General features: G+C 40.2%; 1 protein-coding gene across 2 annotated transcripts in view; it reads left to right on the top strand.

The window, feature by feature from the left end:
* The window catches only part of LOC138748961 (anoctamin-2-like), a 98,319-nt gene that overhangs the window by 28,982 nt on the left and 49,485 nt on the right, over nucleotides 1-19,852 (top strand). For both annotated transcript variants that reach the window (XM_069909930.1, XM_069909931.1), the window contains 9 exons: nucleotides 2,346-2,494; nucleotides 4,237-4,291; nucleotides 5,623-5,674; nucleotides 8,088-8,143; nucleotides 8,721-8,762; nucleotides 9,019-9,083; nucleotides 12,410-12,544; nucleotides 12,974-13,134; nucleotides 18,154-18,236. In XM_069909930.1, the coding sequence (XP_069766031.1) occupies nucleotides 2,346-2,494; nucleotides 4,237-4,291; nucleotides 5,623-5,674; nucleotides 8,088-8,143; nucleotides 8,721-8,762; nucleotides 9,019-9,083; nucleotides 12,410-12,544; nucleotides 12,974-13,134; nucleotides 18,154-18,236 (798 nt within the window). The remainder of the gene's footprint in view (nucleotides 1-2,345; nucleotides 2,495-4,236; nucleotides 4,292-5,622; nucleotides 5,675-8,087; nucleotides 8,144-8,720; nucleotides 8,763-9,018; nucleotides 9,084-12,409; nucleotides 12,545-12,973; nucleotides 13,135-18,153; nucleotides 18,237-19,852) is intronic.

Below are 19,852 nucleotides of genomic sequence, written 5' to 3'. Positions count from 1 at the left end.
GGCCCCTGCCTTCTTTCTGCTCATACCTTGACGAAGGGCGCAGGCTTGTAATGTTCGTTATGTCATCCTGCTGAATTTCTCCGGTACTTTTGTGTATTGCACTACAATCACGATGCCTGCAGACTTTCCTGTTTAACTACAAAAATTAACTTTTCTTGGCAGCCATCTATTACGGCAAGGAAAGTCCCATCTTGTTCCCTATTTTGTTTTCTTTTTGCTCCTTTGCTCAGTTATCTTGCATCTGCATTCTCTGGTTTCTGACAATCTTGCCATGGCAAACAATTTCTTCTTATTTAGTTTACTAAATCCCCACTGGCATGTGAGAGTTGTTCATCTCATGATTACCGAAAAAATCCTAAAATATTTAATCAAAAATACTTCATTTTCCATCAGATTAAAACTGCATAATGAACTGCAATATCTTGCTTATAGTGAACACTTTCCCAAACTCATCTTGGTTCAGGGCCAGCTCAAGTCGATTTGTCGTTAAATGAAGAGCTTTGGGGACACCTAAAATGGGGTTTGATCTATCATTGTCCTGGTTTTTGGCAGACAAAACGGTAAACAATGCTTTGGCCTGAGGTCGCAGGTAGATGAGTTTGCATGCAGAGCAGTGGGCTAGCTTGCTGAGAATTTGGGTGGGCTAGCTCACTGAGAATTTGGGTGGGCTAGCTCGCTGAGAATTTGGGTGGGCTAGCTTGCTGAGAATTTGGGTGGGCTAGCTCGCTGAGAATTTGGGTGGGCTAGCTTGCTGAGAATTTGGGTGGGCTAGCTCGCTGAGAATTTGGGTGGGCTAGCTCGCTGAGAATTTGGGTGTGGAGGTTGAAACTAAAATGAACTTCCATTCACTGTTTTTGTGAACGTTGATAGGTTGGGTTCAGAATCTTTGAGGTCTCCGAGAAGCATGGAAGATCTTTAAACTCAGTGGCTCCTTTACTTTTTGTTCTCTCTAATTCTGCTCTATTGTGCTGTTCAGTTTGTGTCTTGCATATCTAATCTATAACTATATAAACCAATTTAAGGCATCAAGTTGGAATAGACCAACATTGCATTTGAAGGCAAAGACTGACTGTTGAAAACAACAAGAAATACTACGAGCAATTCAGCAACAATGTGGAATTATTTATGCTCAGCAAATTAAATTAAGCCAGAGGCTGATATTTGAGACTTTCATCCATTTGTGATTCTGCCCTTTCACTCCCGTTGTGTGGGAAGGGAAAAGTTTGGTGGGTTCAAAGAATTGAACGTCTAGACTCAGGATGAGTCAAACTCACGCAAGGGATCGCAACAGGGATAACACATACAAGTAATCACGCAACACAGTGCAGTCAGCCACATCAGACTTACTGTTACTGATACCAGTAACTGCTTACGCTCTTACAAGAACAGTACAACCCAGTCACATTGGACTTAATACTACTGTTTATACTGTTTATACTTACATCACATCCAAGGACTAGAATATGGTTAACCTGGGCGTGGCTCATATGCTATCTACAACTACAACTGTATACAACAGCCCTGATCCCTATGTTGCATCCACCTTACCAATGACTCCTCCAGCATTGCCCACAGTGGGGTTTGTCTAGGAGCTGAAGAGCAAAAGAGCTAGTATACATGGTGGTCTTTATAGTATTGAAAGCTGAAGGGTCTGTCCCAGGAAATCACTAGATTATTAAAAGGGCCAATGTTGAGGAGTGCACTAATGGGTGGGCAGAGATCAGATGGAGAGGACACATGACCCTCTACAATCCACACCATATACATATACATTCCTGTCACAAAAAGCTTTGCATGGAAGTTATTTATTTGGTTGAAGCTTTATGAAGGTGGAATGCCCTCTTCACATTTCAGGTTATGGAGTATTAAGCGCAATAAATAAAATTGAACCTTTGTGGTTTTAAATTCTCTCAAGATGTAAACACATGGTTTTTTGAAATGTTTCTTGAGTTAGTGACAGAACAAACTGTCCAAACAACATCACCCATCTTGGTAATCAGCTAATAATTAACAAGGCTGGATGTCAAGGAGTCATCAATTAATACTTCTGATCTGGATTTCTTAAATACTGTCGAAGCATGCATGTTGATCCATTATTTTATAAAAGCAAAATGGCTGACTTGGGTAAGGGCTTGCTTTAAATTTTTATCATGTCCTTAAGGATTTGAAGGTTGGAGGGAGAAATTGATTCAGATTTAAATTCAGTATGAAGCTCTAGTTTCCTAATCGAGGATTAGAAAATCATGGTAAAGAAATGCTCTTCATGAAAGAAATGATTCTCGACACATCTATTGATAGGAATTTATTTTGGCGTTCAAGTAGAACTGCTTTCATTTCTTTTCCAGACTTTTGAAATAAAACCTGAGGGTGGAATTGCAGCAAAAATGAAATCAATTTTGCAGAAATTTACAAAGCCTTTGCAACCCAAAGTTGGACAGATGATCCAAACTAGCAGACACCTGTCATACCCCTTCAGCAGGGATAAGATCCATTTGTAAGTGATGTATACTATATATTTATAATATTTTGGAATATGCATAATGTTGTCTATTAGCATGAGGGGATGTCAAGATACACTTTAAAGGATGGAGAAATGCAAATTAATGAAGATTGTGGAGTTCATAATTGAAATACATTTTGTTTGGTTTTAAATATACCAAAGGAAATAATTCTCAGAATACAGTAGACTTTACAGAATTTTTTTTGTCTCTACCTGTTAAATTTTGCATTTGGGTGAAAGAAGTGAGTTTACAGCGTAACTACAGAACAATAAAATTCCACAATGGTGGAGATAATCGTACCCTTCATCCCTTTTGGATGGGTTGCCTCTTCAATAGATTCTCTCTCCTTTACCTTTTAATTGAAGCATTTTTCAGCGTAAAAATGGATAATTTTTGGTTGAGTATGAAATGCTGGTGAAATAAAGTATTTTATAATGAATGAGACACTGTTTCATGAGCACCTGAGAGAGTGTAAGGATGGTGATGAGGTCAATAAGCCCAGGTAACTTGGATCTTACTTTGGAAACCTTCAGTGATTTGTGTGTCAGGACCCTTTCGGACTCTCACCATTTAAAATAATCTCTCCTGTTTTCCACTGAAATGTTTCCCACATTTCCCAACATTATCTTCCATCTACTCATCCAGTCAGCTAGAGCGTGTTCATCCCTTGACACTTTTGTCACAAACCTCCCTTCGTTAAAGACTGAAAGAGGAAGCAAGCATTGGAAAGGACTGGAGAAGGAGACAAACTTCTGGAGGAACTCGGCATGTCGGTGTTCCCTGCCCTCATTATACTGGATCTCTGACTTGAAGGGTTCTGACCTGAAACAATGACCATTCTTGATGCTGTTTAACTCACTGAGTTCCTCCAAAAGATTTGTTTTTTGCTCCAAACTCTGCCAACAAGAGCATCAAATTCAAAATGACTGTCCAGTTTCTATGTGCTTTACTTTGACACAATCTTCTGGATACCTGGGGTTGACAGACAGTCCTTGGTTGCTTTTCCTCCTCTAAATTGCTTTCAAACTGAAGTCTTATTGGCCTGTGCAGTTAGTGATGCCTTGATTGGTTTCTCCCTATCTGCTTCCATTATCCTCTCATTGTCGCTGCATGTGATCTGGGATTAGAAGGTGTGCGTGCGAATTCATTGCTACCTCACATGCACGTGATGGTTTCACTTGCATAGTCGTTAGTGCAATACTAGTGACACAGAATCCAGGAGTTTGTATGTTCTTCCTGTGAGATGTGAGAGTTTACTCCAAGTGCTCCGGTTTCCTCCCAGGCCCTCCAAAATATAAGGGATTGGTAGGTGAATTGGGTGTAATTAATAAAAAATAAGATTTAATAAAAATTAAAAATACCAGAAATATCAAGCATTGACTATGTCCACTGGTAATGCAGCTTGCAAGAATTTCTCCATTTACAATTTAGCTTATTTTCCAAAGTTATGCCAAGAACAATGGTGAAAGTTTTTCTGGTGTTGTGGGCCATCTCCCTCGCCACAGTAGATCTGTTATTGTCAGAAAGGAATTGATGAAAATAGGAAATAAAGGTGCAGAGAATAAAGTCCAGTGTGAGGGTTACACCAAAAGCTTGGTCGAAACATGGCAATTTAATCTGGAGTAGCAGAATGAAGGGCTAGATCTTTGCTTGCTAATGGAAAAGGACAGAGTGGTGCAAGGATGTCCTGCTTTACAGCAGATGCATAAATTAACTATATCTCTGTTACTTACAGGTACAACATAACGAATAAGGAAACATTCTTTGACAATGCAACACGAAGTCGAATAGTAAGTCAGACTATCTCAATGAACAAGAGTAAACCTACAAATAGTGACCTTGATCATGAAGGCACTAGTGGGAACCCCATCTGTCTGAATCCGTGCTTTGAATAAACCTGTCCAGGATGCCCATAGTGGGCCAAACACTAGTCGTTGTACACCCACACCATCTGTTTTCCAGCAATCAGGATGCATCCCAAATTTTATTTTTAGTCTGCCCAAATAACCTTGGTCCTTGCCAACCACCTGGGTGGTGAATCAATCCCTGCATTATATTGAGTTTAGCTCCAGCGGCCTTAGGCTTGCTCAGCACCTGTGAAATTTGCCATTGAAATAATACTTTTCCATTCGTACCTAATCCAGTTCTGCTGGAACCCGATGAATGATTTGGTTGACTTACTACACAAAAATATACATTTTGGAGTTGGAAGCTCAGGGACATTTATTTTTAGTAGAAAATTATTATTATTTCAAAATATATATTGCTTCAATGTGATTAAAATGAGTCTTTTCAAAAATAAATCACACTCCTCATTCCCCCCTCTGGTCCATAACAAGAACAATAGCCATTTATTAAAAAAAAATGCACAATACAAGAGAACAACATTCTGTAAACCTAACCCATTCTGCATCACTCTAACCCTTCCCAACATCAGACCCTCTATTCCTCACATGCATGTGCTATCTAAGAGTTTTTAAGAGTAGCTCTTATTGTACCAGCCTCCCCCACCACCCCCGGCATTGCATTCAGGCACTCTCCACTCTGCATAAAAAGAAGATTCCTCTGACATCGCCCCTAAACTTTCCTCCATTCACCTCAAACCAATGCCCTCTGGAATTGGCCTTTGCCACCCTGGCAAAAAAAGGTGCTGGGTGTCCACCCTCTTATAATCTTACTGTATGCACCTCCATAAATCACCTCTCACCTTCCATCGCTCTAAACTAAAAATCCTATTTTAGCACATTCTCTAACCCAGGCAATATCCGGCAAAATCTTCTCTGCACCCTCTCTGAAGCTTCTACGTCCTTCCTATAATGAGGCAACCAGAACTGAACGCAATAGTCTAAGTGTTGTCTAACCTAAGTTTTAAATAAATATAAAGACTTTACTTCTGTCCATGCTAAGTGTATTTTTAAGGCAAATATCAATGATGACGTAATAGGAAAACTTAACACTTTCCTTATCATGAGATCAGAATGTTCAACATATTAAAAGCTTAATAGTCTAAGCCCGTGTAGTTGGTGGACTACAGTAGGACTTAGAGACATTGATATTCTCTCGTGTTGATGCCGATGCGGCTTTATCTTGGATTGTTGACTTTTTTTTAACTTCCCATTAGGTTTATGAAATTTTAAAACGAACTTCATGTACAAGAGCCAGACATAACATGGGTAAGATTGTTTCACTATCTGCAAAAACATTGTTTCAGAGTGATCTTAAAATAATTCTTAAAGTAGCTGTGGATATTTATGGGTCATTTTGAATTACTGTCAGTTTTGTCAAAAATTAATCTATCATAACAATATTAGAAAATTCCAGAAGGTCATGTTGGAGCTGTAAGAGGATAGACAGCTTCTTATTCAATAGTGATGTCATTTTTGTGGGTTGTTCTTTTATAATCTTGAGGAAATAAGGCTTATTTTCACTTTGTTGAAATTACATTGGGTTAATTTAAGAGTTTTCTGAGCCCGCTGTTCTATCAGGAGTGTGAGCCAGGTGCCTGAAATTGTGCAGGCAGGAGAATCAACTGGCCACTCACCATCCAGTCTTCCATACCCCTCTCTTCCCACAATATTCAGTTATTACCTGCTCTTCATCACATGGAATGTTCAAAAACCTTTGATCTGGCTCTGCTCATATAATTGGCACCTCACTTTAATTCCAACATGAGCAAAACAGGAGATGATTTGGTTTCACTTCCTTTGCAAACCCATGAAGAGTCCGAAAGTACACCCCAGCTGGATGAGGATGTCTTGAGTTTCTTCAGTCAGAGGCTTCCTCCCTCCCTGATTTCAAGACTTTCCCAAAGTCCCATTCCCTGGAAAACAGGTATTCCTTTGGACCAGCTACCACTTTCTGACGATGGTTTCTCATGCTTTCCACCAACCAACTTTGCATAACTTTAAGAGGACTACTGGCGCAGAAATGAGGCCTTGGAGATGAAATGATATGAGATCATATTTCTGAGAGTTAGCTGCTTGTCATGGCCAAGATTTACTTCATTAAAGCCCCGAATTCACACTACATCTTTTCTTCCAAGATCACAGGAACATTTCCAACCTCTTCCACCTGAGCTCTGGTGGGTACTTTGGAAATGTTTCGTAAAATTTAATTTCTGTGAACAACTCCATTTTAAAAGGTGGTATTCACTATTTTAAAAAGCTTAAACAAAATAAATCCCCAGGGACTGATGGACTGTGGTGAATGGAAGAAATTGCTGGAGCTAAGACACATTTCTAAATGTTTGCTCCTCACAGGTGAGGTACAAGATAACTGGAGGAGAGCAAACTTTGTAACTTTAACAGGCATATGGGTTGAACATCAGTGATGAGTCTGTTATTGGGAAACAATTCTGAGAGAGCAGATTAATTGCATCAAAGATAGTCAATGTAGTTGTTAAGATGATGCAAATTGGTTTCAATGGAAAACAGAGGGAAATGGAACAGCCAAAGCCTTCACGCTAAAACCCTATTGCTTCTACTTCACTCGTCACTCCTAATCTTTTAAAATCCCAGTTGTTTGTCAGAACCCTCCTATTCGCTCCTTATCTACCATATAATCCTGTAACCCTTACCCACCCTCTTGATCTGCTGAGTTTCTCCATCACCTTTGTGTACTGCACTAGACCAGAGGACCTGAAGATTTTCTTGTGTATTTTGCAATATTACTGATTTTAAAAATACATCTTTATGCCCAGTACATTTGAATATCTCCATCTCTTGCACATTGCCTGTGTCTCAGATGATATCTAAAACTAGTTCTTGGAAAAGTACTTGTCCCTATTTCAATATGAAAAGTTAAGAGATTCATCTAATGGAGATCAATAAATTTGATAGGGTTGACATGCCAGGTATACATTAGTTCTTTTGCTGGAAGTGTCCAAAATAATGGTACATCATTTTAAAATTAGAACCATACTGCATGAGTTTGTTGTTGGTAAACTGCACACAAACACCATGGGACACTCCCAAAGAACAATTAAGAATTGGTGGGGAGGGGGAGGAGGGGTATTCAAACATTTTATGATTGAAATTGATGGAATTTTGTTGAGCAGGAATATCCAGGATGCTATCTAAATAGAAATTGGTCATGATCAAAATGGATGCCAGAGCAAGAGATGATGAACTTAAGCGGTCTTCCTCACTCACTTTAATGTGCAGCTCGAGTCCATGCCTCCAAATACATCAGTTTACCTACAACACCCCACATCCAACCTCCTCCTACACCCCCTGTACATTTTGAAGGATGAAAGGAAACCAGAGGAAATCCACACAGACTCGGTGAGAACGTACAAACTCATTGCAGACATTGCCGAAGGTGACACGAGAAGGATGGGGCTTGGGATTAGGAGCTGTTTGAGGTGGGAATAATCAGGGGAAAGAGACAGCAGAGGGCAAAGGGCTTATTAGGGGATGGGATTATAATTGGTACGACTTGCATATGGATGCAATGAAATCTTGACTTTAGGCTTCATCTTTGTCAGATGGTTCAGTTATCGTTCTTAGACAAAACACAACAGTAATAAGACGAGGAAACCTTGAAGTTTTGTTTTAAACAGGATGTGACAGAAGTTATGTTTTTCAGGTATAACAACTTTAATAGCAAATGGTATCTATGATTCAGCTTACCCACTGCATGATGTAAGTATAATGTTAACTGCAATGAGTGCACAGTTACGCTTGTCTTGGTGGGGGAGCACAAATACAGTGAAACCAAGTGTGTAGACGATAGCTGTCAGTATGGTGAGTGATATTGGGAGCAAGTGATGAATTTAATCAGGTAAGAGGACAAGATTAAAAGGAAACGTTCAGAGGAAAGGGTAATTTGGTCTTTGTAAAGAATATAAAATGGGCGGCAACAGGGGTCATTCTCTTATTACTGTAACTTGCCCAATTTTCTGTTCTTCAAGGTCAACATTTTGAAAGTAACAATTTGAAGAAAATGAAAATCTGGCAGCTGAGAAAGTAAAGTTGTTTAATTAGAATTAATTTACATTAAGTAACAGACTTAGTGAATGGACATGACACTCCCTGCCAATAATGGAAAATGGCACCACAGGCAGGGAATAGACATGATGTTTTGAGCAGGTTAGATATATGAATAAGTAGGAAAGAAAAAATGGAGGAGGTGTGCATGGAGCCTCTAACAGCTGGATTGGACTAATCAACCTTTGTGTGCACTATTCATGTCGTTCTATGTACATTTGTTTCACAAAAGGGTGACTATGAAGGCACTGATCCGGAAGAAAATGAGCGCAGGGTAAGGGAGTTATCTACACTATTCCTCACTTGTACAGCCTTTCATTTTAAGAGTTTGAATATTGGTAGGTTATAACTTGAATGGCAATCTTACAGACCTTTTCCAAGCCTGCTGGCTTTTGCAGATTCAAAACAGTGACCAACTTAAACACTTAGTTCCATTGATGTTACCCTAATTGAGCCATCATATTTTTGACTGTGCTGTTAAGGTACTAAGATGCTTTCTAAAATTTTACTATTGTCTTTCGGCATTGCAGCTGCTGTTTCAAGAATGGGCACGATATGGAGTGTTTTATAAATACCAGCCAATTGATCTAATAAGGTAGATTCCGACATGTTCTTTTGAGATTCCTCAAGGAATTTTCTTAATGTAATGATTGTTTAAAGCAGTCCCTTGGGATCAGATGATTTCCACTCCATTTTGCGGGTTCTTCAGGAACTGGTGAGGGCAATGTGGGAACTGCAGGGAGTGCAGATAGGTGACTGGCATATGGATGAGTAGTTTGTCATGTCATCTGCTCCTTGCACCACTCAGCAGACATCCTTAGCAATCCCAATGCATGGCATTGAGATTCTTCATTCCACCTTGAATACTGTTTTGTTTTGAGCAATGACGGCCAAGAAATTCCCAGGTTGTAACCGAATGTTTTCATTCCCGCAGGAGGCTTTGAGCACATTTTTTTTGGAATATTTTACTCCTCTGCTCAGTTAACTCCTCCCATGTCAAAGCTCAGAATACAGTATCTGTTTTGGGAGCCTGGTTTCTAAAAGTCCAACTGATTGCAACTATGGTCACAATATGGGACAGGGCACTGATGTTGGTGTACTCATCCTACCTGTGAATGTGAACAAATTTAAAGTGGTAGCATTTTCCAGCGATTTGTGCTTGATTCCAGGTCGCAGAGTGACACTGCTAAACAATAGAAGATGAATTTAGTGCCAGGCCTGAGGTCTTGATCTTGGAACTGTACAGCACACAAATGGCCCTTTTGGCTGGCTGTGATGCCTATCAACATGAATCTCATTAACTTGTATTAGGCTCAATGCCTTTTACATCCAAGTACCTGTCCAAATGTTGGCATTGGATCAATCTCTTCCATCTCCTTTGGAAGCATGTTCCAAATATTCAATAACCTCTGTGCAGAAGAACTTACCCCCTCAGACCTCCTTTAACTTTCTCCCTTCTCATAGAACCCAAGAACACCACTGTACAAAAACAGGCCATTCAGCCCATCCAGTCTGCGCTGAACTATTTATTCTGCCTCGTTCCATTGAACTGCACTTGGACCCTCCATTACCGCTCCTGTCCATATACCCATCCAATGTTTTTTTTAAAAAAAGTCTAAAACGAGCTCACATTCACCACTTCATCAACAGTTCTTTCTGTACTTCCACCACTCCCAGCGTGAAGAGGTTCCCCCTAATGTTCCCTTTAAGCATTTTCAGCCTTGACCCTTGTCCTCCAGTTCTTGTCACACCTAACTTCCTGAGAAAACCTCATCTCAACCTGTGCCTTCTAGTTCAAGACTCCCCTATCCTGGGGTAAAAAATCCATTTAGTTACCCAATCCATGTCCCTAGTAATATTACAAAATCTTTAAGGTCACCCCTCTGCTTCCTATGTTCCAGTAAGAATAAACCCAGCCTTTCAAGGATAATTTTTCTCAATAGACTGAGGACTTTTACAGCTCATTGATGGTAATGGTGAGTTTCATCATAATGGCTCTCAAAATATGATGTTCCAGGATCTGGCTGTGAACCTTTCTTGTCTGAGACCAGATTGATTAGGCCACTATGCAAGGCCTTTTTAATTCATCGGTTTGGAGGAACTACGTAGCTGCTGAGAAATTCACCTCCATCTTATTTTTCCAAGCAATGATACTCAAGTTCAAGTTTATTTATCATCTGATTACAACAGTACAACCTAACAAAAGAGTTCTTTGGACAACAGTGCAAACACATTAAGACATAACATACATGTAGACAAATGAAACATAGGCACAGAACTTGCATATGTCATATCTTTCTTTGGCTTGGCTTCGCGGATGAAGATTAATGGAGGGGTAATGTCCACGTCAGCTGCAGGCTCGATTGTGGCTGACAAGTCCGATGCGGGACAAGCAGACATGGTTGCACCCGGTTGCAGGGGAAAATTGGTGGGTTGGGGTTGGGTGTTGGGTTTTTCCTCCTTTGCCTTTTGTCAGTAAGGTGGGCTCTGCGGTCTTCTTCAAAGGAGGTTGCTGCCCGCCAAACTGTGAGGCGCCAAGATGCACGGTTCGAGGCGATATCAGCCCACTGGCGGTGGTCAATGGGGCAGGCACCAAGAGATTTCTTTAGGCAGTCCTTGTACCTTTTCTTTGGTGCACCTCTGTCACGGTGGCCAGTGGAGAGCTCGCCATAGAACACGATCTTGGGAAGGCGATGGTCCTCCATTCTGGAGACGTGACCCACCCAGCGCAGCTGGATCTTCAGCAGCGTGGACTCGATGCTGTCGACCTCATACATACATACATTAATAAACAGTAGAGTCACAGGGAGTTGTTTTCACAGTTCAGTAGTCATTCATGAGTCCCACTGCCCGTGGGAAGAAGCTGATCCTCAGCCTGGTGAATCTGGTTCTAATGCTTCTGGATCGCTTTCCTGTGAACAGATCGACAACAGATTTGTTCTCAGTGAAGTCTCTTGCCAAACAAAGCTGTGTCATTGCCCCAAAAAGTTCCTCTGTCTTTCTTGCAGTGGCATTGAAATTCATCTCCACTGAACTTCCCACAGGAGTGAAACCACTCTTGAGAACCAACAGGTAGTTGTTCAAGCAAAGGCAGCCCTCCTCCAAAGCAAAGGTTGATCAGTCTGTCTGGGTCAGGAATGCTGCTGAATCTGTGCAGACTCAGAGGCCGAGCTCCGAGCCACCGGAGAATGGCTTCACTGAGATAAATGAGAGGATGCATGTTGACCACGATGTCTACAGGACAATTATCCTTGACCTTCCTGTCCCTGCTGCCAACAATCAGTTTACGGGTGGACTGGAGGAAGAAGTAGATCACGAATGAATCATTGGTGCAAATATTGTAATTAGATGCACTCACTGAGTTCATGTGGTTGGAAAAGTATCTAGAACCCAGTCATGGAGGTTGTAGTACCTGACCTCTGGCTGACGTGTTTATATACAATAAAAGTAATAACCTGAAAAGTGTGTGGCCAGTGAATCAAATGTACACGCTTGTGCACCTGAGTTCCCAAAGTATAGTCATTGCTTGAAGATCTACACAAGAAGCAATAAATTATATAGCATTCCATGTATATCATTACTTCTCTCTTTGAGTATTTGAATTTATAATGATTAAGTACGTAATAAAAAAAACAGAATTAGATTTGTGCTGTGTTTCGGCATTGTAAAATTGATACTCTCTTCATGTACTTGTTAGCCAATTAAACTCAGATAATGATTCTGTGGATTTTTGGTGCACTTGCTTGCAAAGGGACCATTCTTGGATATTAAATATTAGTGATGGCGTGACATCTAAAACCGATTCTCCAATGTGTGGCCTCTTTGAGCGCAGCTTTCTTCCTTGAACTGGGGGAAATCTTGGCTGCCTCGTCCAAATTCCTGCTAATGTAATATCTAATTTTTTGTTAACATTTTTTTTAGGAAGTATTTTGGGGAGAAGATCGGTCTCTACTTTGCGTGGTTGGGACTATACACTGAACTACTGATGCCAGCATCATTGGTCGGAATCATAGTATTTTTTTATGGTTGTGTTACAATAGACAATGACATACCAAGGTAAGGTTTTATTTTAAACAAAATACAAGACATTGGTTAAAACATAGTCATGTATTGAGCAGAAATGAGAGAGTTTAATTCTATTATGGATGGCGTGGGTTCGTGGGCCAGAAGAACCTGTTGCTGTGCTGAATCTCTAAATTTAAAACAAATACATTTATTAAAGTATTACAGTTGCATAATGTGGGGTTAATATTTAACAGGAAGTGTAAAAGGCATCGAGTGCACAGAATCCCTCATTTGTATTGAGTTTTATTAGCCAGTATAAATCTTTCCAAACCTCATTTATAATTCCTAGGATCCATAATGATTCAAAAAAAACTTATTCCAGTTTGATAACATGCATCAGAGAAAACTTATTTAAACAGAAACAAGATTGTCTTGGTTAAGTTGAGATTCAGTGTCCTCTCTGCTTTCTCGTTGCCTCAGTATAGAGATGTGTGATGAGCAGAATGGCTTCACCATGTGCCCACTCTGTGACAAGTCATGCGACTACTGGCACCTCAGTACTGCGTGTGCCACCGCCCGTGCCAGCCATTTGTTTGACAATCCTGCTACTGTCTTCTTTTCCATCTTCATGGCACTCTGGGGTAGGAGAAATCATTTCTGCTGTTCGACGTTTAGATAAGGAATAACTATGTAGCACTTTGGGCTAGTTCCTGTCTGGAAATGCTCAGCCTCTACACCCTGCATGTGGATGTTGGGTCTGTGATTCCCTGTTCTGGTTTCCTAGCAGGTGATATTGCACATCTGGATCAGCTGTTCTGACATCTGACCCTCTTTATTCCAGTAAATTAATCATTGACTGAAAACACTAATGGTTTAACACTTTAAACACCTCGGTTCTCTGCAGCATATATCACCATGTCATATATCATGATGTCAGTGTGTCAGGGCCATTGTTGTTCCCCTCCCAAGAAGCAGAGGTCATTAAAAGGATCTACTTAGTTTGAATTAAATAGAAGTCCAAAGGCAATCACACTGTTGGGTATGTACTGCCGATGTCTAATCTGTCCAAGGTAACGGAAAGAACAAATATGTAGTCAAATTTCTAATGTTCAAAGTCTCTATTGGTAGCAATGTTGGGAGATTTCTATGATCTTAATATTAACAGTAAATATTAAAGGCATTGGGGCACAGAATTCCTAAACTGTATTCAGCAAATGTGCAGCACACCCAATAGGAGTTGGAATTTCAAAATGTGGGTGGGTTAAGGGACGGATGGTAGTGGGAATTCTTGATTTGGTTTTTGGGAAATGAAAATGGTCTAGTGGAAAGAGTTTCCCTGGGAGAGCATTTCTGCTGATGGGGGTCACAGTTCATTGAGATTTAGCTTCATTATCAAAAAGAGCACAGGTCGTGGTGCGCTATTGAACAGAAGCAAACACAAAAAACATAAAGTCTGTTCAACAGGCTTTATTCCCCAGAGCGTGATTGACAGCCAACTGGGTGGGGCTTGGTCCATTCAGGTCAGCTGATTGACAGCCGGCCAGGTGTTGTCTTGTCCCCGTGCTCTTCTGCAGGGTTGCCCCCTGCAGTAGGCGGGTGGAGGACCACTGCACAGGTAAATCGGGATGACACCAATTTTTGAAATTGATGGATTTTGTAGATTGAAAACAGTTACTTGAAGGCACATCAGTCTCAGGGCAATGAGAAGCTTTTAAGAAAGTTCAAGGGGTTTGGGTAAATATGTTCCATAAAGAAAGATGGGAGTAAGTTTATCATTCTTTGGATGACAAGATGGAAAGTTGATGTAGGGATGTGTATGCTAAACAAAGAAGAAAGCCTGGTATTTAAAAAAAAAAGACATTCAAGAAATTAGTAAAAGTAAATGAGGATATGAAAATATCGTCAAGTAAAAACAAAGGAAGATATTTTATTGGTGTATGTTGGGAAATTAAGCCAAGATTTGAGTCCATTATGGGCTAAATGATAAACTGTACTTGGAAATCCAAGAATGACAATGCCATTCCATCAGATTATTGGAGAACTTTTACTTCAGCACCAGTTTTGTGCATTATCCAATATATTAATCAATCTCTTAATATCTAAAAATCTATATCACATCAGGGTATCAAAGACAAGGAGAAGGTTTAGGGTGAGAGGAAAGAGTTTAAAGGGGATACGAGGGTTTTTTTTTCAACAGAGTGGTTGCTATTTAGAACTTGTATCAGAGGCGATAATGACAGACAATTACCGCTCTGAAGAGGTTTTGAGAAAGACAAGACATAGAAAGATACTGATCTAATGCAATTAGTATAGATGAGTAAAAATGTTGGCATGGCCATGATGGGCTGAAGGATCTGTTTCAGTGGCATACAACTCTGTACTCAGGACAGAGTTAGAGAATAAAAGTCATTCAGTGGCCCAGACTCTTATGGTCCTCGTGAGTAGAGAATTATTCGCCATCTGGTTGAAGAATTCTTCCCACCTCTGTCCTGAAGAGCTTACTTTGAGACTGACCCCTCTTTCCAGATACTCCTGCCAGGAGCATATCAACTTTGCATCTATCCTGTCAAGCTGAGCAAGAATTTTTTTTTCCTGAATTCAAAAGACCATTTATCTTCACAGATAAATAAACCATCTTGAGTTATAAAGCCATGTGGCTTTATATATATGTGTATATATAAAAAATTTACATAAAACTTGCTACTACTGAATGGGTGAGCTGATATTGTGAGGGAAATAAAACAGTTGGGGCCTCAATGAACAAAATACGATTGTAAAATTAATAGCTCAAATATTGAGAAAGAATGTGTAAATCTGAACAATTGAACTTGATATCAAATCTTGTATGAAAAAGATTTGAAGAGGAGAAATATTAGAATAAGGGATAGAAAAATGAGACAAAGTAAAATTTATTAAATAAATGGAAATCATTTTAAAATTTGTGAAATAACTGTCCCAAGATAGGGTTCATGTTTTTTTTTTAAGATCAAATATTCCATTGTGATGATTTAATATCAAGCAAATGTCATCATCATTTTGGCCCCTCCATTGCCCTTTCCCTCCCACCACACCCTTTATGGCTCACTTTCTCCCTTCCCCATCTTAAACGAGAGAGTCCCAACCCAAAATGTTAACTTTCCATTTTTCTCCATGGATGCGTCCTGGTCCCCATTACCCCCCCCCACCCCCCCCCCCCCCCAGGTTCTCAAAGTTGGCTCATTCATTAGCCCTGCCACTGCTTGTGAATTCATGACCTCCTTGTCGATCAGAGAAACTGCCGTGGAAATCACCAGTTTGGATTCACGACATTCCTGATCTCCCAGGTATTAATTTAAATATCTGGAAATTGGTTTTGTTGACTTCAATATTTGACTCACAGAAATAGAAAGACTATTTTTTTTTGGGGGGGGGGAAATCTTTATTTTTATGAATAATCTCCTTTCCTCATGATGTAACATAACCAAAGCTTGCTAAAAGAAATAACTACATTTAGTTAAGGGGGTTTCCAATACCTAAGGATATAAGGCAGTGATTAGTAGTTGAATATCCAATTGTTTATGTTGCACAATAATCTCCCATAAGTAATTTTTTTGCAATGTTGAAACTTTGTAATGCTAGGTTCAGTGCTCCCTATTTTCATAAAGATTAACTTGTCATGAATTAAAAGAGCATGATTAATAGCCAGCTTTCCAATGTGAATGTATTAGAATATTATTACATTATATTAGAATATTATAAATTGTATCAGAAGTCCTATGCAACATTTCATGAACTTTATTCTCGTAATTGTCCTTTATGTGAAGCTTTGATTATTTCAACCTATTTTTTTTTTTAAAACATTGACCTTGGAAACACTATCCTTTCTCCAATCACCCTTGAGAATCTCTTAAAATTCTAGTTCTCATCTCCCACACTTTTAATGGACTGGTACCCAAGAGGGCCATAATAACTGGCCTCCATGACTACCACCCTGTGTCACTGACCTCCAACATTATGCTTTGAGTGTCTGCTGATGGAACATATCAAAGCACACTTCCTAGGGATGTTTGACCAATTTCAATTCATCTATAGAAGAAACTGTTCCACACGCGATGCAATAGCCTTGTCCCTTCACTCTGTCCTGACCCTCCTAGAGAATGATGTCTCATATGCCAGGCTCCTGTACATTGACCAGCTCAGTGTTTAATACAATCATTCCCCAGAGGCTGGTAGAGAAACTGTTCTCTCTGGGACTCGACATCCCTCTTTGTACCTGGATTCTGGACTTCCTAACCACAGTCTGTCTGGGTAAGTATCAGAATCTCGAGCACTGTTACACTGAGCATTGGAGCACCTTAGGGCTGTGTGCTCAGCCCGCTCCTGTTCACTACTGACCCTTGATAGCATCGCCAGATCCAGCTCCAACCGTGCCATCAAGTTTGCAGTAGTTGGCTTCTTCAGCAACAATGATGAATCACTGTACAGAGATGGAAAATCTCATGAAATGGTGCGAGAGTTACAACCAGAGTCTCAATGTGGACCAGGAATCACCACCCTCCCCTACACAACAACTTTGTAGTATAGAAAGTGGAAAGCACCAAGTTCCTTGGAGTTCACTTAACTCTTGATCTATCATAGACACTCAACATCTCCACACTTGTCAGGAAAGGACAACAGTGACTGAAATAGGTAAGGCTACTGGCCACCATTATGTCAACCTTCTATTGGAACCCCCTAGCCAGCTGCATCACCATGTGATAAGGTTGCTGCAGAGAAATGGATCAGAGATGAATCCACAAGTCCATAAGAGCAGCAGAGAGGATCATTGGAGTGTCCTCCCCCTCCATCGACTTGATCTACCTGGATTCTTGTCTGAAGAGGGCACATTAAATCATTCACAACCCCTTCCACCCTGCACAGAGTATCTCTCAGCTACTCCCATCAGGGAAGAGATAGAGGAACATCAGCGCCACCAGATTGAGGAACAGCTGCTTCCTGCAGGCAGTGAGAATTCTGAACAACCCATATGAACTCCTCTCACAAACCATTTGAGAGTTTCATATTGATGAAACAATATTTATTTCTTTGTACAGATGTAAACCTCGTCCTGCATATGTATTGTTTGTCTGGTTCTATATCTGCAGGTTTTACACCAAGGACCAGAGAACAGCATTTCATTGCGTTGTATTTGTACAAACAGATAACAAACTTGACATTGCATTTTTGAGTCGTCACTTCGTCCTCAGTAATAAAATGGCTTTAATCAATTTGGTCATGCTGAAAATATCCAGATTCGTCTCTTCCCTCCTGTACTTCAGTCTTGACAAACTGTTCCAGTGTCAGTCAGCATCAAGAAGTCTAAAGACATCTTCAGTCACCACCACAAGCTCAATTTTAATCCTTTTCTAATTCCTGGCCATGACTCAGACTGATATTACAAATTGCAAAGTTCTTCTTGACTCTGTTCAAACTTTTAAAAGCCAATTTTTGTCCGTTAGAATACCCAGCAATTACTTTACAGAAGGAGGACCAAAGACTGAAAAGAGAGTGAATGAAATTTCCATCTGTTTCTGGGAGTGATGGCTGTGAAATGAATGACAAGAGGTAGCGCCTATTGATTATGTTTTCAATTGGAATACTTTTTTGTTAACATCTGTCTTTAAAATCTTTTTTCTTCGCAGCAACCTTGTTCCTCGAATGTTGGAAACGTCGACAGATGAGATTATGCTACCAGTGGGATTTAATTGGCCTGGAAGAAGAAGAAGTGAGTATGCACTTTTGACATTGACTACTATTTAAATGGACCAATTCAGTTATTCTTGTCAGAGAGAAGTAGGGCTGGAAATGATGCTGTGTAATGGTGTAGAGAAGCAAGAACACTTCAGATGCTGGAGAACTGAAATAAAAGCAGAACAGTTTGAAATTTCTCAACAGGTTAGGCTGCATCAGTGGAAAGAATTCTGATGGTGGGTCTTGAAACATCAATTTCTCTCTGCCTGACCTACTGAGTGCATCCTCCCCTCTGTTAGGTCTGCTTTGTTCATGAATGAGTGAGACAAACACCAGGCTGAGTCGAAATCAGGGTTCTTTGTTCTTTATTACCGGATTGTAACACTTGCGACTAACCATGTTAGTCGGAGAATGCATTCTGCCGTTATCAGCAAAATGGTGATTTTTTTATACCCTTGGATACGTGCTTAGAACATCATCATATCATTACTTGTCCAATGACTAAAACTGTTGCTATCCTTTCCCTGCTAGCTTCCTGCCTCTCAATCCATCAATGTCTCTCTTATCTTGTAAGTACAAGGATGCATTCACATCTTGTTACAGCCCTGTCCATCTCCCAAACACTCCCTGTAACTCCTTACACATTCCCATCTCATGATGTTTTACCTTACACCTCCTAGGAGTAAACACTGGCAAATGAACCTGATATTATAAATCCTGGCAGCGTAATGATAGTTTATGATGGCACTATCCAGATTTAAACAGCTCAGTATTCCCAACTAATGTTTTTCCTTGGTTTACAAAGCTCTGATGTGCACCCAGCATCTTTAATTTTAACCCTCGCATGGAATGATGGGATTGCGGACAGTTGGCTCCTTGAGAAAAGTATTCATTACTTTCTCGCAGACTCATGACATTATTGGCATAGTTTTATCTCAATCAATGTCCTTGCAGACCTCTGACTGGCCATACTGACAAGGGCCAATGCTCTTTGGATTCAGCGACCACCCTTCAGAGATGCATATTACACGTTCTTGTCACCATGTTCCTGGTATCACCTGTTAACTACAACCTGCATTCATGCAACATGGGTCTATGATTCTTATTACTCAATGTAATTATGCACGTGGCACATCGCTGAATTTAATGTGACAATCAACCGACACACAGCAATCTCACGCTGGTCTGCTGTCCACGCTTACCCCTGTGCGTTTCCAGTGGATGCACTGGTCATTGGAAGCTTCATCAAATTGATTGACAAGAAGGCCTGAATTCTATGGCCTTTCCAATGATTTAAAAGTAGATAGAAAATATTTTAGCTTTTAAGCAAGAAACAAAATGGATCCCTGATATTTCCGCACCGATTTAGTGATGTAACTGTGTCCGGCCAATTTCCTGCAGGCATCAACTTGCAAGCAAGTTCCAAGTGCAAAATTATCTTGTATATGTGTTTGAAGCACGTGTAAACCAGTTCAAATGCCCTGGACATCCAAAACTATATCAAAAATCTGAATAACAGAATAGAATATTAAGTCTCTTTACCTCTTAAAATCTGAGGTTCAATCCATCCAGGCTAAATGTAATAGCTCAGTCAGATAAAAGCATTTCCATGCACAATAAGTCATTATTTAGTTTCAAATGACTGTGGAT

This window comes from Narcine bancroftii, chromosome 13 (assembly GCF_036971445.1).
Source record: "Narcine bancroftii isolate sNarBan1 chromosome 13, sNarBan1.hap1, whole genome shotgun sequence".
Classification (NCBI taxonomy): Eukaryota; Metazoa; Chordata; class Chondrichthyes; order Torpediniformes; family Narcinidae; genus Narcine; species Narcine bancroftii.
The sequence above is the reverse complement of the archived record's forward strand: the minus strand, read 5'-3'. Positions and strand labels throughout refer to the sequence as shown.